This window comes from Alligator sinensis, unplaced genomic scaffold, assembly GCF_000455745.1.
Source record: "Alligator sinensis unplaced genomic scaffold, ASM45574v1 scaffold150_1, whole genome shotgun sequence".
Taxonomy (NCBI): domain Eukaryota; kingdom Metazoa; phylum Chordata; order Crocodylia; family Alligatoridae; genus Alligator; species Alligator sinensis.
Genome location: NW_005841840.1, coordinates 4,006,049 through 4,031,076, shown reverse-complemented (window position 1 = coordinate 4,031,076; position 25,028 = coordinate 4,006,049). Strand labels below are relative to the sequence as shown.

Genomic DNA, 25,028 nt, shown 5'->3' with positions numbered 1-25,028 from the left:
CCTTAATTAATATGAATGCTAAGGGAATGTCTTCCTCTACTCATGTAAGAGAAGGGAAAGAATGATTGAACAACAAAAAGAAAAGTAGTATCTTTTCTGGCTTGCTTTTGTCATTCATATATACTAGTTAGCGAATGCAGTAATGAGGCTTTGACTATACCTGTGTTTAATTTGCTGGACCATAAATTACAATGTATGCATTGTTCTATTTGGCTTCTTTGAATATTTGTGCCATTTTGTAACTTCTGGTCCATAAATAACAAACTCTAAAACATTCTTTCTGACAAAATGTATTAAAATGTGTGATGGAAGGCTTGATATGAATAATTATAACTTAAAACTAAACCTAAAGAAACCAACTTGCAGTGGGTTCACGTTTACATGTTTCTTTCTCCAGTGAGTATTATTTCAGCACAGAAAATTTGGAAAGAGACTTCTTTCTGAGAAGAAAGATGGACCAACAAGGATTCTTACCTATTTCTTTGATTGCCACCTTCCACCGTGTGCAAGCTCTGACTACAAATGTTAACCTCATCCTAGAGGTAAAGTAACTTATGTCTATGTACATAAATGTGTAGATAACTTGTTTCAATTTTAGAACTGTCATCTAACCCAGGAAATTCTACCCCGATTCCAGTCCTCGGACAGCTATTTCTTTGTATGTAGTTGCTAGGGCTGCGCGAAGCTTCGGTCCCTGATTTGCTTCAGCGGAGATTCACACGATTCGGTGGCCGAATCTCTGAATCCAAATCGAATCGGGAGACCATTTAATTTCTCCAAATCAACTCAGAGATTCGGAAAGATTTGGTGATTCAGACATAGACAGCTTTAAATGTTTTTCCTATATACCTCAAGGTACCAGGCGGCTTGTGAATGCTGAGATGCTGGGGTGGAGATAGCATCCCAAAGGAGTGTGGGGGGCTCCCCAGCATGCTTGGCAGCAGACCTGGAAGTGGACCAGAAGCACTTCCAGGTCCCTCTGGGGAGCATGCTGGGAGCAGCTCCCAGTGGACTCACACGTGGACAGGAAGTGTTTCTGATTCACTTCTGGGTTCGTTGCTGAGTATGGTGTGGGGCGGGCCCCGCACTCCTGCGGGACATTCCATCTGCCCCAGCATTGTAGCATTCACGAGCTGTGCCTGATACCTTGAGGTATGTAGAAAAAACATTTAAAGCTGTATCTATGGCCGAATCGCTGATTCTCTAAATTAGCATCGAATCTTCAGATTCGGATTTGGCCAAATCAAATCAGGGACAGTGATCCAAATCAACTAATCGAATCGCTGTCCCTGATTCAGGCCGAATCTAAATCGAACATGGCCCATTTCGCACACCCCTAGTAGTTGCCCTAAGTTAGTAGCTCCAGGCTTTTGTCTCAAGTCTTCTTGGCTTGGGGTAGACACCATTCATGGAAATGTGGCCTTGGAATCCTAATTGTAATCCTGGACCTGGAGAGGTTGGTGGAAGGAATTGAGGCAGTTTTTGTACAAACTTGTCCCTCAGGCAGTTCAGAGACAGTTAGGAGAAAAGTAGGAGGCGACAAACAAATTACCAATTAACATTGCGACCAGAAGGTTTTATTGGCCACATCCTAAGGGCATAAATGTGTACAGGCCTCTTAAGAATTCCTGTTAAAGGTAGATATTTTGCAGTTTCTAAAAAAAAAAAAAAGAAGCTCATAAAATTAAGGTTGCAGTTTGGTTTGAAGAGATCCTCCGTTTAAACTTGAATATGTTCTGAAAACCTTTTCAGCTGAAACTTTCTATGTCACTGGAGAAAGAACTGCCAGTTTTGAACTATATATTTTTTAACAGTGTATCTTTGTAATTGAAATTTGCAACTTGAACTCAATGAATAGTATTGTCTTTGTAGGTTTCAAAGAAATTCATTTTGAATAGGTGTGCAGTCAGCTGGTTAGCAGGGTGGAAACTTACTACCAGTAATATCTACTTTGAATGATTTATTTTCAAGAGCAAATTTATATTTCAATAAAATTCGGAAGTTACTTCGCTGGTCTGAGTCCTTTTGTCAATTTTTTAATTTGTTTTATAAGCATGTTTATATTTAACATATTTTTAAGAGTCAAATGTTAAAAAAACAAAAAACGCTAATGAAAAAAGAATTAAAAGCATATAATAATATATATTGATCTTATTGTCAAACACTTTGCTGTGTTAAAAAAATAATACACAATTCCGATTTAAGAAATAAGAGAATTTTGGAGTTGCGGCAGTATGGGGAAAAGCATTTTTTATTCCCTTCCCTACCTCTCCCACCCCACCCCATACAAAACAGACAGAACTTTAAAAGATCACTTTCCTATGACATGTAAAGGGCTTTTATTTTAGCCGTTAATTGTAGGTTCAGTTTGGATCACACTTAATTAATTTGGCCTTAAGTTTTGATAGCAATAGCAATATTAAGCTTGGGGGGGCAGTGTGTGGCAGTTTTGTACTTGTTTGTGGAAGTGTTTTTTTGCGCCAAATGTTCCTTAGGGATTGAAGAGTCAAATAAACAACACTGAATTATTAACTCTTTATTTCCATGATTTTTAGCTGCATTTAATTGTACGTTCAACTAAATGTTATTTATACTGTCTTCACTGTTGTGTCTTACCAGCAGAGGTGACCTGAGCAGGGTGTAGGACCTGGGGCAAATCAGGCGATGTGGGGCCCTGCCTCTGCTCTGATCCCATAGGCCCCGACCTGCTAGTGGCACTGGCAGCAGGGGGGAGGGTAGGGGGGGTAGTGAGCGGCTGGACGTGGAGCCCCCCAAAGCACTCCCCCCTGGGATGGCCCTACTTACCAGAATTAGTCTGCAGTAGGAGTATCAAACTCATCAGGCCCTGCAGATTGGTTGAATAGTGTGGGACTGGTCCACAGGCCAGATGAAGCCCACAGACTTGGGGCTCTGTGCCGGATCCAGCGCATGTGACTAGTCTAGTGCAGGTGCTGCATGAAGCGTGCTCCCCGGACCAGCCTTATGCAGTGCCTGCTCCTGACTGGGGCTTATGGTGCGTGGGCCCAGTCTGAAATCCTCCAGTAGTACCCCAGGCTAGGTGATAGGGCTCTATGGGCTGGATCCAGCCTCTGTCTGCAGTATGCCAATCTAGTCAAACTAATATTTTCCTTGTACAAATACAATTATATCCATATTAAAAGTATACTGAGTTTAAATTCAGTTAATCAAAATGAAATAAGTTACACCATAATAAATTGCCTTACACTTGCAGTTGTCTATGCTAGGGATCTTGCTTGCACAATTGTTGGTAAATAACCATCACCCTTTAGGAGGAGAAAAAAAGTTATGATAGTAAAGCTTTAAATGTGAATTTGGCATCAGACCAAGTTTTAAATGTAGACCAGGCTTTGTTATGTGATGTTACTTACCTTAAGTCATTCCTGAAAGTTAGTTTGAGTTAATTGGTACTTGGAGTTTAGGCTTCAAAACCATAATCAGCAGCTAATGCTTGAAGCAGTGCCACAATGATAATTCAGAATTACTGTAGTGAAAATATATGGTGCTGAGTCCTAGATTGACTCTCTTCATCCAGGTTTATAATTGAAAATGTAAATGATCAAAATGGGTATTGAGAGCTTCATGTTCATTTACATGAAAAGTTTTTTCTAATTACACTGGAAAATTACATAAAAATGAATTGAGGTGTTTCATTTCACTGTAAAGTTCACTGGATCTATGTTTATCAGCAGTATAGCGCTGGCTATGGATATGTGTTTTTCTTAATGATGCAACATATTTGACACACAGGCTCTAAAGGAAAGTACAGAAGTGGAAATAATAGATCAGAAGATGAGGAAAAGGATAGATCCAGAAAAATGGCCAATTCCTGGTGCCTCTCCATGTAATCTGCAACAGACTGACTTCTCTCAGCTCATCAACTGCCCAGAATTCATACCAGGCAAAGCATTTGGCTCTCATACTGGTAAGATATTTATTTTTACAAAAGAATAATAAAGTTTAGGAGTGAAACTTTGCAGGCTTTAGTAGGCTTAAAGTTTATATAAAGTTGATATCAGATTTCACATAAGAAACGGGTAAGGATGTTTTAGCCAGTTAGAGAATTGCAAGACTGATAGAGGTACAGACAGGAAGGAAAAACCCAGTAAACTAGTTTGTATTTCAGTTTTTTTCTTTAACTCAGTGTCTTTTTCCAAAAGATTTTTACTTTTGTTTTGAAAATTTGCCTCCTGTTTTGGTGGCAGGACACTGCTGATAGAATGACATCTGTAATGTATGAGGGATGATTTCAAACTGTCCTTTGAATAATTGTCCACTTATACATTCTGTAAGTATTAGTGTCTTTCATGCATTGAGCCCTTGATTAGTGACTTTTTTTTTTTCCCTTTAGCAATACCCAAGGAACACATTTTAGCTTAGGGGTGGGCAAAATAGGGCCCATGGGGCTCATCTGGCCCTCCAGGCAATTTCAGTTGGCCTGTGGGCAGCATGGTCCAATTAATTGTATCCTGCCTAGCCTGCAGCTGCCCCTGCTGCACTCGCATGCTCCCATTGGGGCAGTGCGCTGTGCTCCCACCCTAATGTGGGGGAGAGCCCCAGCCACAACTCTGGCCAGCATGGCCACTGCTGCTGCTTATGGGGGAACTGCTAGTCTCCCCCAGCCTCCAGCAGCTCCTCCTTGTGTCCTTGCTGTAGCGCTCCAGGTAACAGGTAGAGAAGTGTTAGCAGGCGGGGAGAAGTTGCAGCTAGGTGGGAGTGCAGGACTGGGGCCTGCGCCCAGTGGGCAGCAGGAGCACAGCACCCGCATCAGCCCTGTTCCATAATGTAGGGCTCCCCGCAGCTCATGTGCAGCTCTTGGGACATGTGTGCCACTGGGGGGAAACCATGCAATGGAGCTGGCGGCCTTTGCTGCTCTAGGCTGCCACATGCAGTTTCTGGAACTCTGGGAAGTAGGGAACAGGGCCAGACCCTGTGTGATGGAGCCAGGCTGGCTTGGCCCCGTTCCCTACTTCCCAGCAGAGTCCCGGTGGTGGTGCCGCATGTGGTGACAGGGAGCAGGGACAGCTGCTGGCTCCATTGTGTGAGGCTCCCCCCTCCCGGCATGCAGCTCTGGCTGGGTCCCAGGAGCCACACATGAGCCATGGCGATCCCTGTGCAGTGGAGGCAGGCCAGCTTGGCCCTACTCCCTGCCACCACATGCAGATCCTGGAAGTGGCCAGAGCCATGTGCTGCTGGGGGGGCTCTGCCTGCATGGGCCATAAGCACCCCAAGGGCCCCTTTGCTGCTGCTGCTGCCAGTGGCAAGGGCTATGTACCAAGGGGGAGGGGTGGCGGGGGGGCACACCCCCTCGCACACCACCACACCCTGTCCACATACGTAGTCACGCCCCCATACATGCCAGCAACCCCCCACAAACCCCACACACTCGCGCACTCACACCCCACACACAATATGCAAGAGTAAGACTTTATTTTTGAGCTATTATGCAATCACCTCTCTCTACACTATGGAAGCGCATGTAAATCAGGACAACAATATTTTTTAAAATAAAATTTAAAGTGGGTTTTAGTAGATGCTTGATTTTTAGTATATGATTTGTATGTTTTTTCCCTTTCCAAGATGGCACCTTCTCTTCCCCCCACCCCCCCCCCAAAAAAAAAAAAAAAAGAGTACTTCTGAGGGCAAGGAGAGGAACTTCTGGTGGCAAAGGCCAAAGGTTAGGGGGCAGGACTTCCAGTCCCAAGATGGTGACCAGGGGTAGGGCACCCGTCTAGGGGTTGGGCTACCCTTCTGGCCCTTCACAGCTCATCAAAACTTAAGCAGTCCTCCACCCAAAATAATTGCCAGCTCCTGTTCTAGTTCCACGTATCTTCCTGCCCTATACTGATGGTAGGGGATGGAGGGGATGTATGTATGTGTGTGTGTAAGAAAACATGTACTTCCTGGTCCTTATTTCCTACCAGCTACTAGTTTGAGGCAGTGGGGTGTTAAAATTCCTGGTTACATTTAAGAGTTACCCCAGAATATTTCTCCATTTGTATTAAATTTCTGTTTTCCTTACTACGTTTCTTTGCTGCTGTGGGGAAAAAAAAAAAAAAATCTTAGGCTCTCTGGCTGTGTCCACACAAGCGTGGACATTGTTTTCCCAGGGATAAGAAGGAGCAGCACACCTTGTGCTGCTGCTACTTGTTTCCGGAGTATGCCTATGCTGTGTGCCTTCTGGCGCGTGGCAGGTTACCCCAGGTGGGATAGGGGAGGCTGGGGCCAGCAGTGGACTGCTTACCTGGGGTCTTGGGGGCCTCCCAGGGCTGCAGCAGTCATGATTTTGCCACGCAAAGTCTGGACAGCAGCCGTAGCATGGCTCTGGGTGGGCCAGCTCCTGCTGGCCAGGCTCTGGTTTCAGCACGTGCTGCCCCTGTGTGCGCCACTCCCCTTTTCTTTTCTTTTTTTTTTTTTTTGCACAGGTTTATTTGACCCCAGGATCTCCCAGAGTCAAAATCTCCCCGCCACGCTGCTATCATGCAGCACAGAAAACACCTGAATGTGCGGTATGTGGTGCTGTAGACATGTCTGCAACACCACGTACAGCATGGTCGTGCTAGTCCGGATGTGGCCTTTGAGTGTATAGCTTAGTGTCTGTGAGTTGGTACTTTTGCACCCCTTTTATTTTGAACAATCCCACAAGGTGCTGTAATACTGACACCATCACCCTTTATCTCTAACCTAGCTCTTATTCTTTGCAAGGTCAGAGTTCACAAAAGACTCCTGCTGGTATGGGTTCCTCAACTGTTCTAACTTGTTCTGTTACAGGGATATAGGTTATAGCCATGTTGGTCTAGGGACATAGGCAGACAAGGTTCTACTGGCTCCTCAGTTTACATCTTCACTGGCTGCCTGTCTTGCATGCATACTAGCCTCTGGCTTCTTTACTATTCATTCCATCCAGGAGGAGCACACACCAACTGCAGATGCTTCCTCTGCCTGAAGAAGGGTATTTATACTCAAGAGCTTACAAAGAAGAATTTTTCCAACTATTTGGGTTGGTCTAATAAAAGATATCAGATTTACCAAAAGAACCTTGTCTAACTTGCTTTGGGATTTCAGTTCTGTACTACAGTGAGACAGCTTGACAAACATGAGGTACCTCTCTTGTGTATTTGAGACCCGCATTCCTAGTTCATTTTTGATGCATTGGTCCTTCAAACCTAGGATCTGTTATGCTGAGGTGAAGCTAAGACTCTTCTTTGGATAAATCCCTTAGTTTATCTTCTAACCGTGGATTGAGATTTTCCACATGATACTGCGTGCTATGTAGTGTACTCTATACTCTATTCTGCAACCTGAAGAGGGCAATGGAAGTTTTCAGAGCTTACCAAGTCAAATCACCCAGATTTCTAACAACTTGTTAGAGAACTCTGAGTCACTTTATTTTTGTGGGCCGTTTATGACAGGAGGGTCCTTCCAGACTGGCTTTCCAAGTCAAGGAGGTCGTAAAGATCCTGTAAGAAAAGTGTGGCAAGCTCCAGCATTGTGCCTTCCACCTACCACAAGCCAACAGGTGGTGGAATACATGCATTTCTCTCTGTCTCTGCTTACTGGCAGTAACAGTTGTCAATGAATAGCTGAACTAGTTTAGAGATGAAAAGGACTACTTAAGATGTCCTTTTCATCCATGAGTCTACAATATAGGATCACAAACTACCAATTCTGGATCTGTGAGCATGTCCTGATTTTGCCTGCTACTTTATCCATGACAGAAGAAACCTTAGGCTCACATCAAAAACTCTTCTCCACCTAGCAGTGAACACTGCCTCCAGATAAATAGCTTGTTACATGCCATGACTCTTTGCTCCAAAGTTTTGGCATCCTCAAGATGGTGCAAGTGACTGTGGAAGACTTAGTTCTAGGACAGGTGCGACTGCGCTCTTAAAAACTCCAGTCACATTTAGATCTCTGGGAGTCTATTTTCTCTCTTACAAACAAAAATTCCAGCCTTTGCACAGAAGAAGCTCCTAGCAGCTGACAGCTTTCTGGCATGAGTATTCTGGTCTACCCAGTACATGTTCAAGCCAGCTAGAAAGCATGGGTGTGCATACAGTCTTCAGTGACCTATTCATGTTCTTGCAGAATTAGAGCAGGTTAGTGCTAAAGCCTGCCAGTCTAGCCGGCAGCTCCGCTAATGTGCGTCAGTGTCTCAGCATTTCATCTATCAGTGAAGAATCAGTGCATGCTACCCCACCCAGAAGCCCTTGGATTCCTTAAGAACTTGTTTAAAGTATTTTTGCATATCAGAGATCCTGTTCCACAACAGAATTTGAATCTAGTGTTCATGTTAATGAAAGCATTGTTTGAGCCAGTTACAACATACTTTCTTCAGCACTTGTCCATAAAAGTAGCCTTTTTGGTGACAGTTACTTTGGCAAGAATGGTTGAAGCTATTATGGTGGATCCCTGTGCCTGACTTCCTATCCTAAGGTGTCCTGGAGAAGTTCATTGCCAAAGTGATTACAGATTTTAATCTGCCACATTAAGTTAATTTACACCCCTGCCCCCCCTCAAAAAACAAACAAAAAACCCAACAAAAAAAACCCTCATTCATCCCAAGCAGAGGTTTTACTTCATTCTCAAGGTCAGAAGACCTTATTACCTTCACTGAACCCATCCCTTCCTGAATTCTTCAAGGCTGTTTGTCTCCTTAGTAGAGGAAAACAAAAGTACAGTGATCTCAGCCCAGAGACTTACCTAATTGTGTATAAGGCTGGGAAAAGGTGTAAATGCCATCTGTAAATTAGGGCATATTCACCAAAGCCAAGGCCACTTCCATGGCCTCCCTTCACAATGTTTCCATAACATTGGCAGCTACCTGGAGCCTGACACACATTTACCGAGTACTATGCAATTGCAGAAGCCTCCAGGGCAAACACCATGCTTACTAAGAATATTCTATAGGCACTCTTTGCTTAGGGAGCAAGGTTTGTACACACACCTGAAGGTATGTGGGTGTTTGTTGTATTGTAGTTGCCTCCAATGAGAGTATGTGTGTGTACAAACATTTATCAGTACCCGAATTTTGAGATGCATTGTTACTTACACATTCAAACCTTACCTGACTTCTCTTATTCCTTGGAGTTGAAAGCAGTTTGGAATTCTGTGACTTAGCATTGGGCAGAGACAGGTAGAGCTAGAGCCTATGAGTATTGCTGGGCCAAAAAGGGTGCGAGATTTGCCCACAGTGAGAATGGGTTTACGAACAATTCATAAAAAAAAGAACACTAGTTACTCAATAGCCAAATAACTGCTTTTCTTTCCCTTGCTATCTAGATAGCTTTGAATCTTGTTTTTAAATAGTTATATGTTAAGCTTATCATATAATCAAAATCATATTTGCATGAATGATTAGGAGTTCTTTGCCTTAGTTTGAAGATAGTCATGATCATCCTGGAATAAGTCCTCCTTTGCTCCAGAATCCTAGGTTACAGAAGTGCTACTCGGAACCCTTGATAACTGTGTTCTAGCATGCTGCAAATCCTATTTACTACCCTCCGGGGTCGGACCCAGAGGGTAGTAATTGATGGAAGTCATTCATCGTGGTGTCCTGTGACCAGTGGGGTCCCCCAAGGCTCTGTCCTTGGACCCATACTGTCCAACATCTTCATTAATGATGTGGACACTGGAGTCAGAAGTGGACTGGCCAAGTTCGCTGATGACACCAAACTTTGGGGCAAAGCATCCACACCAGAAGACAGGCAGGTGATCCAGGCTGACCTGGACAGGCTCAGCAAGTGGGCGGACGAGAATCTGATGGTGTTCAACGCCGATAAATGCAAGGTTCTCCACCTTGGGAAGAAAAACCCGCAGCATCCTTATAGGCTCGGCAGTGCTATGTTGGCCAACACTATGCAAGAAAGAGACTTGGGGGTCATCATTGACCACAAGCCCGCAGTGTGATGCTGCTGCTGCTAGTAAAGCGACCAAAACGCTGGCTTGCATCCATAGATGCTTCTCAAGCAAATCCCGGGACATCATTCTCCCCTTGTACTCGGCCTTAGTGAGGCCGCAGCTGGAGTACTGCGTCCAGTTTTGGGCTCCACAATTCAAAAAGGATGTGGAGAAGCTTGAGAGAGTCCAGAGAAGAGCCACATGATCAGAGGTCAGGGAAGCAGACCCTACGATGACAGGCTGAGAGCCCTGGGGCTCTTTAGCCTGGAAAAGCGCAGGCTCAGGGGTGATCTGGTGGCCACCTATAAGTTTATCAGGGGTGACCACCAGTATCTGGGGGAACGTTTGTTCACCAGAGCGCCCCAAGGGATGACGACTAGGTCGAATGGTCATAAACTACTACAAGACCGTTTCAGGCTGGACATAAGGAAGAATTTCTTTACTGTCCGAGCCCCCAAGGTCTGGAACAGCCTGCCACCGGAGGTGGTTCAAGCGCCTGCATTGAACACCTTCAAGAGCAAACTGGATGCTCATCTTGCTGGGATCCTATGAACCCGGCTGACTTCCTGCCCTTTGGGCAGGGGGCTGGACTCGATGATCTTCCGAGGTCCCTTCCAGCCCTAATGTCTATGAAATCTATTAAATCTATTTATTCCCGGTGACCTAGTGACTCATTAAAGCAACTTTTCTTGTATATCACATCTTTGACTCCTTACTTTCCCAATTCAGAATTGGTACTTTGGTTATTGGGGTTGTTTTTCTAGAGGGCCAGAGACCTATACAGCACAACCGTTTCCCCATCCTACCTATCCATATTTTCTTGTTGTGTATATATGTATGTGTGTGTATGGATGTGTTTGTATATGTATATATGCATGGCAGATTCTGCCCATCTGTCAAGTTTAATTTGAAAGAGTAAAATGAAATATGTTACCATGGCAACATTGAAGATGCATTTAATGGAATGATGCAGTCTAGATTAATTGAACTGTACTAGCAAAATCTTCAGTGGGTGGTGCTTTGTTACAAGCATAAGTAACAAACAGTATTTGAACTCAGAAGGTTTGAATTCATTTTTATAGAATTTCAGAAAGTAGGTCATCCTCAACCACCTTCTAGTCTGCATCCCAAATCCTTCAGTTTCTAGAGATCAGCCATATAAATGCAGTAATCTCTGAGCAAAAGAAAGACCTAGACTATGGCAAAAAGCCAGGGAATAGCATCTCTTTTAAAATGTAATTTATGAGGGAACAACACCTTGACTTGAAGGAAATTGATAGGTAATGTTTATGGTATGTGAGCATAAGTAAGCAGTAAAATGGAAGTAGTTTCTGTTAACAACCATAGCAATTGTCAAGTTATAGGTAGGGACCTACCAAAATTGCCATTTTATGGAAATCTTGAAATACGGCATTGCCTGTGAAATTGACATAGCAGTTGGTGAAATCCACAAATAAATAAATAATATATAAAAAAGAAGAAAAACTTACTGGTAATAAAATGCTGACTCTGCAGAGGGAACCAGCAATCCCCGTGGCACTGCAGCCCTGTCGTGTAGCCCATGACAGGTGAGGGGGGTTGCCGGCACGGAGGGGAGCCCAAGATGGCTGTTGCCCTCACTCCTCACAGCTGATTGGAAGAGAGGGTTGCCTGTCATGTGGCCTTGACTCTCCACCAATTGGTGGCAAGGGGCAGAGCCGCATAACGGACAGCCTTCAGTCGATCAGTGGTGCGGGGGTAGGACCATATGACAGACGGCCCTTGCAACTAATCAGTGGTGATGGCCAAGGGCCCCGGTGGCCCCACCCATCAGAGGTGTGGGGGTGCCATGGTGCGATCAGCCTACAAAAATGGTGGCCGGCCACGCGATTTCCCTGCGAAATTGGCTGGCTTCCTCGAAATTGCGTGGACCGCTAGTTATAGGCATTTCTTGAAAGAAACTATGGGATCCAAATGGAATGCTACCCTCTTTTGCATTGTATGGTGATATATGACATAATTGTCTTAAGGTACTGGTAATGGAATAAAGTTTTTTCTGGTGAAAACTGGCTTAGTTTGGTAATAACAGAAATATTATTTGGTGATTTTAATTATATGGGAATTGCATTCACTTTTCTAATAGAGAGATGGTCTTGTATGCTAAAACCCTTACCATTGCAACTGTGAATGATTACTATTCTTATTAGGGATATTGGGGTAAGGATAGAGTAAGAGTTGATTTAGTCATTTAACAATGAAGTTGGAAGTTGGTATGGGAAAATATGTCCCTAATTATACTGTGCCTGTGGATAACTTTTTTCCCCCTAAAGCTTTCAGAAATGTATGCCTTTAAAATATTGCTTTGACTGCTCGTTATGGAACTTTACTTTTCTGATTCTTTTCTAATTCTTCTTTTCTGATCAGTATAATTTAATGCTTGCAAGAGAGACTTCTAGCAACAATGAAAGGAAAAACTAATGCAACCAGAATGGAACATAAATTATTTCTTGTTAAAACTAATTTCAGAGTCTGCACCAAGCTCTCCCAGAATGGGAAGTCCAATAAGTCCAAAGACAAGTAGTGAAACCAGTAACCTTCAAACAATGTCTAAAGGATTGTCTACAAGTCTGCCAGATCTGGACTCTGAACCTTGGATAGAAGTAAAAAAGAGACATCATCCATCAACAGTTAAATTAAAGGTAGCATAAGTTATCTTGATGAATGTGTTAAAAAATGTATTTCATTTTGGGCATATTTTTTGGACTTCAAATAGTACATTGCTGTTTATGGAATGAGTGTGTAGATACCTTGATATGAACACTACTAAGGCAGTTGAAGATAACTGTAGTTTCTATGAACTGACTAAACAAAACTTAGATCATAAAGCTGGTCATGATGATATTAAAAGAAGAGTTTTTCATATTCTAATGACTGTTGCACTCGATTGTATGATGTATTTAATATAAACACTACTTGAAATTTAGAAACTTATATGTGACTCTCTTTTTATTTTAAAAATATTTAAAAAGGCCAAACTGCTACTCATTTTGGAAATGGGCCAAATAGCCCAAATTGGTGCAGTGGAAGATGAATGGGTACTCACTGAGAAATATTTTGCCCTGTGGTGTGAGAGAATTTAGTCTTAAAAGATAGTGTCAGGATTTTCTATTACCTTTAGCGCTGTGGCTTTCCCTTTTTTTTAATAAGCTTAAGAATCTTTGAAAGTAGATGGAGGTTAGGTAACTAAGTTATTCATGCTTGGAAAGTGTCGCTCATGATTGCACTGTTCTCTTTGTTTAGTTAAACTTCTCATTTAAAAGAAGTATTGAAGTAGTAAGGTATATTTGTTTCTCAATGGAAAGGTCAAACACTTTCTTTCCTCATGCAGGAATCTGCACCTCCACTTGATCAAACAACAAATCAGCAAAAGCAGCCCCCACCTCGAGAGGAACAAGAGCAAGAAGAGCTTGACTTTTTATTTGATGAAGAGATGGAACAAATAGAAGGTCGCAAAAATAAGTTTACAGATTGGTCAGACAGCGATTCGGATTATGAAATTGATGACCAAGATGTAAACAAGATTTTGATTGTAACACAGACACCTCCTTACATGAGAAAACATCCTGGTGGAGATCGTACTGGTAATCATGTGTCTCGTGCAAAAATTACATCAGAACTTGCTAAAGTCATTAATGATGGTTTATACTATTATGAACAGGATTTGTGGATGGAGCAAGGTGAGATCGATTCAGCAGCTATGAAGGTAATTTTTTTTTTTTAGTTGCGTTTTAAAAAGTTAAATAACCTAAAATGAATATTGATCACCTAGCATGTGTCAACTATCCAGGTTGTAGCTGTATCAGTCTAGAGGCAAAAGGAATCAAAAGAGGTGATCAGTGTTGCTCACCTGCCATTTACGCTATTAAAGTAATTGGGGGTGAGGGGTAAGAATTGACAGTGTTTGTCAGGGTTGCCAATTGTTTGTAAATTTACAGACAGTCTGTTTAAAAAAAAAAAAAAAAAAAAAGCGGATGGGGTGGGAAGAAGGGTTATCCAAATAAAAAATCCAAAAACCCCAACAAAACAAAACAGCTAGGAAAACATGGGCTTGATTGAAGATCTGTCATCAGAATGAGGCTGGATGCAAGAAGTGTGGAGGGACAGACAGAGCAGGGCAACATTACCTTGTGTCTGAGCAGGAGCACAGCACCCTGCAGGGAGCTCTAATGACCTTGTAACACATGGGAGACCCCGAGGCCCCCTTCTGCACCTCCTAGCAATGTGTTGCGGCTTCATTTACCTGTTTTGCGTGTAATGGCTGCTTGTCTTAAATGTAGGCACAGTTGCACAGCCCCACACAGTCTAAGGCACCAGACAGGAAGGAGAGGGGTGGCTGGGAAGGAGCTATGGAGTTAGGAGCGAGAAATTACTACAGTATAACTTCATGAATCTGGATATCAAAAATTTGGAATTCTGAAAAATCCGGCACATTGGGGAGTAGTGGCAGCCGGTCCTGGAGCAGCAGTGGGGGAGGCAGCGGCCAGTTCTGGAACAGTGAAGGGGAAAGCTTGGACACAGCGGCTGCTGCCGCCATCCACCAGCCCACGGTGCTGCTCCACATGCGGCTGCTGCTTCAGTTTTAGAAATCTGGAATTTTCAAATTTCTGGCAGGTGCTCAATCCTGAGCATGCCGGATTTATGAGGTTGTACTGTACTGCCAATACTACTTCATGACAGTGTTGATGTTTCAATGTACAGTCACAAATAGAAGGATTCTGAGGATGGTTAAAATAATTCTTAGTTGGAGTTCTTAGTTGTGTGTATCCTTTGTAGTTTGCACTTCCTTGATACAACCCTGCTTGTATTCTGTAGATTCAGCTTTGGTTATGCTCTGCTATGGTGACTGTAATCCTGCTTTGCATACTTTCCTTAATATGCAAGTTGGGAGGTTTGAGGGTTACTTGTGCCTCTATTACTGTTTGTAGGCCTAGGTCTTGTTTGGGATTCTCTTCTGGCTGTGTAGGTGGGATTGCTCCTAGAGAACAGCTCTGGGTGAGTCTCCTTTCACCATGGACTTGTAGCTCCCCTGGGCTGGTTTGCTAGTGACTGAGACCATAAAATGTTTGGATTTGCTTAAAGTTTAATAATTAAGGTTTTCTCTAAGGTTCTATTTATTCCTCCCCCTCCAGTAAATCCTGTTTCAGTAGAGTGTTGATTATATGTGGGGAAATGTGTTCACTTTGGAACACCCAGTTAAAATTCCCAGGTTTCTGGGTGGGGGCCCAAGCCAGATATAGTTATTATTAAACCCCTACATTTGAACTCAGCCCTTGCTATTGCCATCCAGGGCTTGGGAGAATGGTTACACTTACGTTATGCATAATGGATGTCAGTAAAACATTTGCACACTCTCAGTAAAGAGAAGAAAATTTTTGGGTTGGTGACCCCAGTGTACATAAAGGTGTTGCAATTTTTTTAATGTTAACTTGTGATTATGACATAAGTACTTAAAAGTGGAACTGCATATCATCTGTCAGGCTTCCTATTATAGATACAGAATAGCAGAGGTTGCTAGATAAATTCAAGATAAAAATATCCTTTCAACCACAAACTGACCTAAACCAGTGAAGCAATATCTGGTTTCAACTTTTGTTTTATATGAATTGCTTGGGTAGTGCTTAAGTTCTTTCTAAAGTAGGCAATTAGATTTTTTTTCAAGTGCTTTCTTGTGCTGTACAGAGCTTGCCTACAGTTTTGTTATTTTGTGGGGAAGATGAGTAGAATTATCTTCTCTGCAAAAAAGGAGTTAGTTAGTTATAAAAGTGAAGATTTTGCTTGAAAATAGTTGCATTGTGAATGTTTTATGTTTCTTTAAATATAAATAGCTTGTGAGTATAAAAGATTGAACAAGTAAAATTCCAGTTTTAATATCCACAACTTCATTTTTGCTTAGAGACAGCTTTAACTGTTGATGCATACAGGTCTGTGGAACTGAAAGTAGCCTGTTGATGCTCAGTCTGGGTTCCATATTTTGGAATATATCTAAAATGACCCATGTCTCTGTTGTAAGCATTTCAAGGGTTATTTCAAATTGTGGGTTTTTTAATATGGAAGGGGGAGAGAAAAGGAAATGGATAAATAGAGAGAAAAGAGGAGAAAGCTGTTAGAAAATGTGCGCAGAGAAGGGGGTTTCCTTCTCTAGCAACACAAGAAGCACAGCCTGCACTTTCAGGTGCCCACAACTTCCCCCATAGTAACTAAGCATGATAGACAAGCTTAACAGCAGACCTGTGCCTTATTTAGTAAATTGTTTAAAATTGTATTGTGATTGGAGTTTACGATCACAGGTTAAAAAAAAGTTATGCAATACTAGTAATTTTCCGCTAAAGTTTTGCGCATGCAAAAATCTCATGTAACCAGAAAATATAAATACATGTATAAAAGTGCAACTGGGGCCCCTCTGCCTTTCTAAGGTCGGGGAACCTTCAGCCGAATAAACTGAAAAGACCACACCCTTGTCTCCTGCTTATTTGAGTCTCAACTGGGAAACGAGCCCCGTTGGAGTCAGGAGTATTCGCAGGTGTTCCCTTACCAGGTTGAGAGCTTAAGCGAATAATTTCTCCAACACATAGTTTGTGAAATATGTTTCACATAGCTTTGAAAGTGTCTTCTGAGATAATTAGGGGAGAGCAAGAAAAAAGTGGGGTTCAGAGCAGTGGGTGGATTATTAGAAAGGAGTTGGGTCTGTAGACAGAACGACAGTAAACTGGAATTGAACAATTGAAAGAATACAAGAACGATAAATGTTTTCTTCCAATCTGTCCTTTAATTAATTATTCTTATTTCCATGGCTAGGACTTCAGAAAGTCCTGAGGTCCATCCTGTGCCACACGCCGCCACCGCCTCCCGCCCCCCCGTCATTTGTTAACCTGAGGTGCCTTAAAGGAGTGTTGCTTTAACACCGGTCCTCTGAAAAAAAAACAACAAACCAGGCCTTTTTAAAGGCATCTTACCTACTTCAAGAATGTAGACCATTTCTTGAAAATCTTTGCTTTATTTTTGTATTAAAAGAGAAAGTGGTCATTTTTCTCTCCTTATTCCAACACTGACAAAACTCTTTCGAGCGTACCTTACCGCAGAGGAAAGGAAAGGCATCCTTGCAGCTTAGGCCTCTTGAATAATTTTGGGCAAGTCACTTAATCTGTCTGTTCCCCAGGTATAGATTTAATTGCTTTTCTAGTTATGAATTACACAATTTAACACACTTCATTGCTTGTGTTGGCTCTTGTATATAGGACTCCTTGCATCCCTCTTTCCTCCTGAAAAGCAATGAGAAAAACTTGTAATTGCATAGGCTCAATTCTGAGTGAATTCTGGTTCATGTTTTGTGTTGGTATACTTCTGTGCTTATGAATTTGTATCATTTCTGAGGCTAACATAACAGACAACGGTACTACATATATATTTTTTTTCTTTAAACTCAGCAAGAGGTTGAAAACTTTAAGAAGCTTAATCTCATTAGTAAAGAAGAGTTTGACAGTCTTGCACCTGAACCAGTCATTGATCCAAACCAGGAAGTTCCTCCAGGGCCTCCAAGATCACAGCACGGTATATATGTATTCTTTCTTAATGATTTCAGGCAAGTGCGTATGCTGAAGAACATATTTGCTCTCTAGTGGGAATTGTTGATATTCTGGATAGTTCGTTGCATCAGAAAGAGCAGACACAAACTGACAAGTCTATTTCGAAGTATGTAGATCAGTCTTGATAACCATGAGCAAAGTTCAGGTGTTTCATTGTTACTGCACACCACAAGAAGGTCTTTGGTATGACATGAAAAGTATAACGTGAACAAGGTAGTAGTTCGTGAAGCGAGGCATTTATTTTCTAGGGACCAAATGTCTTAAGCAAAATAGTTTAGAATCCAAAGACTTTTCATCTGAAATCTGTATCGCATGCAGGCAATACAGCACTTAAATTTTTCCTGGTATTGCTTATACCAGGGTTGGGCAATTATTTGGGCTAGAGGGCCACTTAAGAAGTTTTGGTGAGCTGTTGAGGGCAGGGAGGGAGGACACCAATTGATCCTATCTGGCCTACCAGCCACTTTTGGGAGCCTGAGGAGGGAGGGCTACGCCATGCGCCACACCACTCCACTCTGCCACAGCCAGGGTCGGGCTGGGCTGTTCAGTGCAGGCTCCTCTGCCCTATCCCAGCTTCCTGTTGGCACTGCCAGTCCTGGCACTGCAGCTGCTGACAGTGGGGCTTGCACGGGATGAGGTGCAATGTAGTGTGCCAAGTAGCTGTCCCATCTGCTCACTAGGATGAGCTGCTTCTGCGAGCCGAGCCCCTCCATGGCTGCTACAGACTAATGGCACCACAGCAGCTTATTGTGACAGGTGGATGGGAGGGATAGCTACTTGGCAAACTGCATTGCACCATGTCATGTGTGGGCTTGACTGCTGGCAGCTGCGGTGCCAGGACTGCATGGTTGTAGTGTCAACAGGAAGCCCGGGGGGGGGCGGGGGGCGGGCATGAAGGAGTCTGTATGCTGCGTGGCCCAACCTGGCCCCAGCTGTGGCACAGTGTAGCATTGTGGGGTACAGCCCTCCCTCCTAGGCTCCCAGTGGTGGCAGGATAGGATCAGTTGGCAGGGCTGAATATGGCCCATGGGCTGTATTTTGCCCACCCATGGCATATACAGTATTTTAAATAGGGTGCATCTTGTGTAGTAAATACTTATGTTCACAATAGCCAGTTTTAAAGCAGTTTGTTAATTTTTAGTTAATTAACACGTTCCTTAAAGGAGTCCTATAGTGTTAACAAAATGTCCTTTGTTCTACTAATTTTTCCATGAAATTGATACAGAAACTTTTATAAAATGTAAAAATCAGAGAAATAGGTGTGTTGGGCCTAGTAATAAATATTTCAACATATACACTTAGATTTTTGGTATGTATTTATCCACTTTGAACAGATGATCAGCCTAACTTTTAGTGTTTTTCTGACTTAGGGGGATGGGTTTAGTTATATTTGGTTCTGCTTCCGTGTAGGTGTTGGACAAGATCTTGTCCCACAGCTCTGTTTCTCTTAATCTTTGATTTCTGTGTACGGGCTCCTTTACACGTGCAGGTAAAGACATGATGGGATCTAACGCGCAATGCTCACAGTCGCGCCTCCTGCCATGTCACATGTGCATGCCAGGAATTGTGATTGTGGGACCACATTAGTTCTCATCACGCCTTATTGCGAGTGCAGGGGGATCCTGACCTTGAGCTCCCCCTGCTCCAGTAAGAAGCAAGCTTCAGTAGTTGGAGGCCTAAGAGAGATCCGAAAGGACTCCCTCTACATATTACAGTTTGTTAGCAAATAAAAACCTAGAATTTTGGACTAGCCCAGGGATTGACATGACGCCTTGTTCGATGAGCGACAGAAAGGTTTTATTTACTCCAAGTGAGCCCAAACCAAATCAAAGTCCAGTAATTATCTGTAAGGTGATGATTTCTCACCAAACAGATGATGAAGAGGCGGTCTGTTTCTCTTCAAGTTCTTGAGTAAGTTGGGCACATCAGCAGCTGGTGTCAGAGATTTCTCACTCTTGAAGCATGCACGCTGTTTGCTGTTTTACTGCCTTTTTATACCCTTAGTTCAGCATCTTCAAAGCATTCTTGTAGTTGTGTAAATTAACAGAGTCCCAAGCAGTAATTGACAGGAAAAACCTGCTTATTACTGGTTATCAGAAATTTCTAATTTGAATGAGTTACCTTCTTCAGTGACAAGAGCTTATCCAGTTTAGAACATATTAAGAAACTGATTAACAACCAGGAAAAAAATGCATGTCCTTGGACTAAATCAGGAGGAGATATCTATTGCACATGGAGAATACCTCTTCCTACATATAAACACAGGTTACTCGCAAAAGAAATATTTACCACACTAATTAATCAAGGATAGACATTTCACATGGTTACGCACCAGACAACTATGGGCCTGCCTGAAGTCATCCTGAATATAGCAAGATAAGCTGGAAGAGAGGCTTCATTTTTCCTTCTCAGATGGCTTAGCCATGAACTCACATCCTCTTGCATTATGCAGTTAGCATCAGTATTCTGTATTTTATCTTCTGTGAGTAGACCCAAGCTTAGCATGAATTTGAGTCATCAAGTTACTGTGCAATTAACTAGGACCAGCTACCTGTACAAAGTACCTATCGTGCTATAAAAAGGTCCAACCAGCTATAAAGCTAGACCTCAAAAATATGTACTAACTTTATAGCACCATACGCAGCTGAGTCTGGGAGTTCCACAGTTGAGACGATTCTCAGCCCCAGCATCTGCAGACTCTGGGTCTTGGCAGCCTTGGGACACTGCTGCAGTCTCCCACTGGGATCTCCCAGTCCCGGGGGTGCATGGAATACCCTCCATAGCTGGGAGATTGTAGCAGCTGCTGTCTGCCAGCTGTGGGGGTGCCCCATGCACCCTTTGGGCTGAAAAATCACAGCAGCACCCTGTGACTGCCAGGACACCAAGTCCATAGCTGCTGGGGTTGTGAGTCTTGTCAGGTGGTGGAGGTCCCTGCCACAGAGGCAGATGCTGTCACACATGCAAATTGAAGCTGGATAGCAACCAGCTATGAAGTTAGAACACATTTTCGAGGTCTGGCTTTATACCTGGTTAGACCTTTTTATGGCTTGATAGATACTTTGAGCTGGTCTCAATTGTGCAATTAATCAGTTAATTGCATAGTAACTGTAACATGTAGAGGGGGCCTAAGAGAGGTCTGTAGGTACCCTAGCTGCCTCTGGACAAAATTAGACTTAGAAACTTGTGAAAATATTTCTCAAATTGACTTCAGTACCAGACCGCTGCTTTCAAGAGCCTTGACATTGCATTGACTGTTGATTGAATAGGTTATGCAATTTAAAGTAAATCAGGCTTTTAGTCTGTATTAGTACTGTCTGGGCCTGACCCTGCAGCCAGTTCCCCACCCATCTGACTGTTGAATTGTTGAGCCTATAGTCCCTTTTACCTTGAGAGCTTCATGGGACACCAAGTCAAAGGCCTTCCTAAAGTCCAAGTAAATGATGTCGACCTCATCTCCCTTATCCAGGTAATGAGTAACCTGGTCACAGAAGGAAATGAGGTTACTTACCCAACCCACAACAGAACTCTGCTGGTTGTCGTTCAGAATTTTGTCTTCTACTAGCTTATCACATATGGACTCCTTGAGAAATTGTTCAAGGGTTTTTCCTGGGATTGAGGTCAGGCTGATTGGCCTGTAGTTTCCTGGGTCCCCTTTCCTCCCCTTCTTGAAGATGGGTACAACATTGGTCCTCTTCCAGTCTTCTGGGACCTCTCCTGAGCATCATGAATTCTCACAGAGGTTCACCAGCGGTCCTGCATTGACTTTGGCTAGTTTGTTCAGCACTCTCAGATGGAGTTAATCTGGTCCTGCTGATTTATAGATATCTAGCCTCTCTAGCTAGTCTTACTAGCTTTACATTGACTGTTAGTAGGTGATCAGCCCTACTGTGACTGTTCTGTGTCATATTTGTAGTCGACAGGCTATCACTCTTAGCCTGGTGGAATACAGATGCAAAGTACTCGTTTAGGAATTCAGTTTCTCCTTGGTTTCGGTGATCAGATGTCCAGATACATTGGTTCCATGTTTCCACTGGTTTTCCTCCTGTTATCTATGTACCTGTAGAATGACTTCTTATTGTCCTTGATTTTGGTTACTAATCTGAATTTGGTCACTGTCTTTCCTTTTCTAATCTTCCCCCAACAGGTATGGCAGTGAGTGGAAGTGAGGTTGTTGCCTTATTAATCCAGGAAATAAATGAGAGGCAAGAATTCTGGTGGGCAATATCTTATTGGACCAACTTCATAGTTGGGATTATCACAGATGAGCTTTCCGGTATCACAGTACCCTTCCTCAGGTCACACCTGGGATAGACATAGATGAGCTCTCAGATATCTCAACCATGCAATAGGTTCAATAAAAGATATACAGCCTTTAGGCATTTTTAACAATTTTACTTTTATTTAGAACAATGGTTTTCAACCTTTTTAGGCTTGAGGCATCCCTTCTTAGACTCAAGACACCCTTTGAAAAATGACAGCTCTTGGCTTTCACTCATTTTTTGACTATGGAAAAATAATAGAGCAATTCTTCTGTTGCAACAGGTCAAAAACCTTTTGACACTATAGATCCTTATTTGAAATCTCTGGGTTTATCTTGTGAACCATGCATGCTTAGCAGTGCTAATATTGAGTGGCACCCTAAAGAATCCCTTGACACCCTGGTTGAGAATCACTGATTTAGAACTATGATCATGTTGCCATCTAGTGGTTGCAATTTAAACAATACTGGACTGGTTTCTCAATACATACATGCCTAAAAATGCAGATTGGCGCCTACTGGGGCTCTTAGAAGAACTTTTACCTATTAGATACCTCTTTGAAATAAATATTGTTCAATTCAATAAAAGGAAAACTATATGCATACATATTCTTTCAGCATGTTACATAAGCAGTAATGGACGGGGGGTGGAATAATTGGCAATGTTTTTGTTTGTTTAGCTGAACTATTTTGAATAAAGTGGAGGTAGTTGTGTGGACAAAAGTTTACAGTGATTAAGGTGCAAGAGATTTTCAAGGAGGTGTTAATTTGGCAAAGGGAAGTTATTTGTGCTGTAAAATTTGGGAGTTTTACACTTTTCCATGCATCACTTTTCAACCACGAAATGCATGTCTTGATGAACAGGAGATTCTTATAAATGAAAGTGGATAAATTAGATTCATTTGGAGTAAGATACCAAGAACTATAGGCTTCATAAGTAAATCTCCCTCTTCTCATTTGTTAATATAATTTTTTTTTTAGGAAAAATGTGCCTGATCCTTAGTAGTTATTTTGCAAAATAGAAATAAGTTTTAAAGATCTCCCTTGTTTCTGTTCAAGGTGCATCTTAATAATTTTAGTATTTTTTCTGTTTACAGATTTAACAGATCAACTGTCTTGTAAACTGTTTGTTGTAGAAGTACCTCCAACAGCAATGGCTCGTTCACTGCCAACAGCGGTCCCAGAGTCTCCAAGGGTTCATCCTGCCAGAACACCCAAAACGCCTCAGACCCCACGGCTCCAAGATCCCAACAAAACGCCAAGATTCTATCCTGTGGTTAAAGAAGCAAAATCCATTGATGTAAAGGTCAAGAGAAAAAATTTGTGTATAAAGCTTTGTCCTGAATAACCATGTCCTAATACAATGCAACAGCATTGTTTAGTTAATTTAACTATTTTATTTACAAGAAATAATGGCTTAACTACTACGTATAAAAATTGTCTTACGGATGTTTTCTTTTGTCCAAAAAATAGCATCCTTGTGGTTGGTAAATGTTGTTAAAAATCCATAATGGAAAGTAATATATCTAAAGATAATGAATTTGTTAGTTAAGACCAGGTTCTTGGCTTCTGAAGCTATTACTCCATGATTTCCTAGGACGTTTAATATGCTACGTAAAATATACAGAATTTTATGAACTTTTGTTGGTTGAAGGTAACAGTGTTCCTGAAAGTATTTTGTGAACTTTTAGTTTCAGTAAAATGAATGTATTCATATCAAGGAAATATATGTAGTAGCATTTCATTTATTTTTTTTTAGACTCTGAGGAAGAGGAAAACACGACATAGTACAAACCCTCCATTAGAAAGCCATGTTGGTTGGGTAATGGATTCCAGAGACCACAGGACAAGGACATCCTCTGTGAGGTAATAAACCTTGTCATGGAATGATTTGCTGCGATACCTTTCAGTACATAGTCAGCAGAAAAATTATGGTGAAAAGTGTAAGAATTTGTAAATATATTTTCTACTGAAGAGACAGAAGAGTAGAGGACAGCAGGAAAATGGGAAGAAAAGGGAAAGGGGCTATAATAGAAAAAGTGAAAATAAATGAACTCAGAATAGCAAGGAGGAAAGAAAAGAGAATACAACACATTGTCAAATGATAGAAGTAAACTAGTTTTACTGGGGTATACAATTGTTTAAATATCAACTTAAATATAAATATAAGTGTTTGGGAGTATTTTTTGGTACTGGTAAACAAAAGGAAAATGTGTTTTTGAGTAGGGAACTGAGCAGTCCACGGTTCATGAGAAATAAGTCATTAATTGAGTGAAATTTACATGGTTCCAGAGGCTTTGATATGAACTTCTAGGTGCAGTTTTGTTTTGTCTGAGGACCATTAACCTTTCTGGAAAGCAGTAAAAATTGTGATTTAATAATCGCATATAATTTCTGACTTGTAGTGTCTAGAAATACTGACTACAATGCAGTGTGTGGCTTTTTTTCTAACAACAGGACTCAGCCTGTCTCCCAGAGTCTTAAGCCTTGTTCTTGGTGGTTCAAAAACTGCAAACGAATGTTACTTTTATATCTAGATATCTATTTAGACAGATATAGATATCTGACCCTATGCAAAGTATCCAGGTAGACACAGTGGGTTAAACTTGTCTCACTTCCTAGCAAAGGATGTTTTTCTTTCGAGTGACAATTGATAAAACTTTCAGTCAAAGGAACCAAGTTTACAGTAGTTCAACCTAAATGTTACGCATGCTGAATCAGAGAGATTGTATCAGCTGCAAGTTATAATGAAGATAAATAAGTATTAAAATGAATGTTGCATGGTATAATTTCATCTACTTCATTAAATTCAATTATTTTGCTGTAGAGGTGCACCGATACATTGGTCCGATATCAGATCGGTACCAATATAAAGAAAATTTGCTGTATTGATATCGGCCCAATGGGGCCAATAATTTGGCCGATAAATGCTCATGCTGCACACAGCACAGGAAGGATGCTGCATCCATCCCAAATTTTGCTGCAGCTCAGCTCCCAGCGCTGTCCTGGAACTTCCCGATGCGTGGGTGGAAGCAGGGCGTGGAGGCAGGGCTGCGGCTGGCAGTGGTGGTGCTGGGAGCAGGGTGGCAGTGAAATTTGGGGTGGATGCAGCATCCTCCCAGCACCGCTGATGCCTGCTCTGAGCCCAGCCCTCACCGAGAAGAGCCCCGCACAGCCCCAGCTGCGGCCTGCCCCATGCAGATCTGGGGAGCACATGCCCTCCTGGGGTG

At 42.2% G+C, this 25,028-nt stretch overlaps 1 protein-coding gene across 6 annotated transcripts in view; it reads left to right on the top strand.

The window, feature by feature from the left end:
* The window catches only part of LARP1B (La ribonucleoprotein domain family member 1B), a 67,058-nt gene that overhangs the window by 28,781 nt on the left and 13,249 nt on the right, over positions 1-25,028 (top strand). For 5 of the 6 annotated variants that reach the window (XR_003094175.1, XM_025204595.1, XM_025204589.1 and 2 more), the window contains 7 exons: positions 398-542; positions 3,769-3,943; positions 12,424-12,596; positions 13,286-13,660; positions 17,382-17,505; positions 22,896-23,104; positions 23,558-23,664. Coding sequence is in view for 5 of the 6 variants with exons in the window: in XM_025204595.1 (XP_025060380.1) it covers positions 398-542; positions 3,769-3,943; positions 12,424-12,596; positions 13,286-13,660; positions 17,382-17,505; positions 22,896-23,104; positions 23,558-23,664 (1,308 nt within the window). In the remaining variant the exon portion in view is untranslated. The remainder of the gene's footprint in view (positions 1-397; positions 543-3,768; positions 3,944-12,423; positions 12,597-13,285; positions 13,661-17,381; positions 17,506-22,895; positions 23,105-23,557; positions 23,665-25,028) is intronic. The other variant, XM_025204602.1, reaches the window with a different exon arrangement.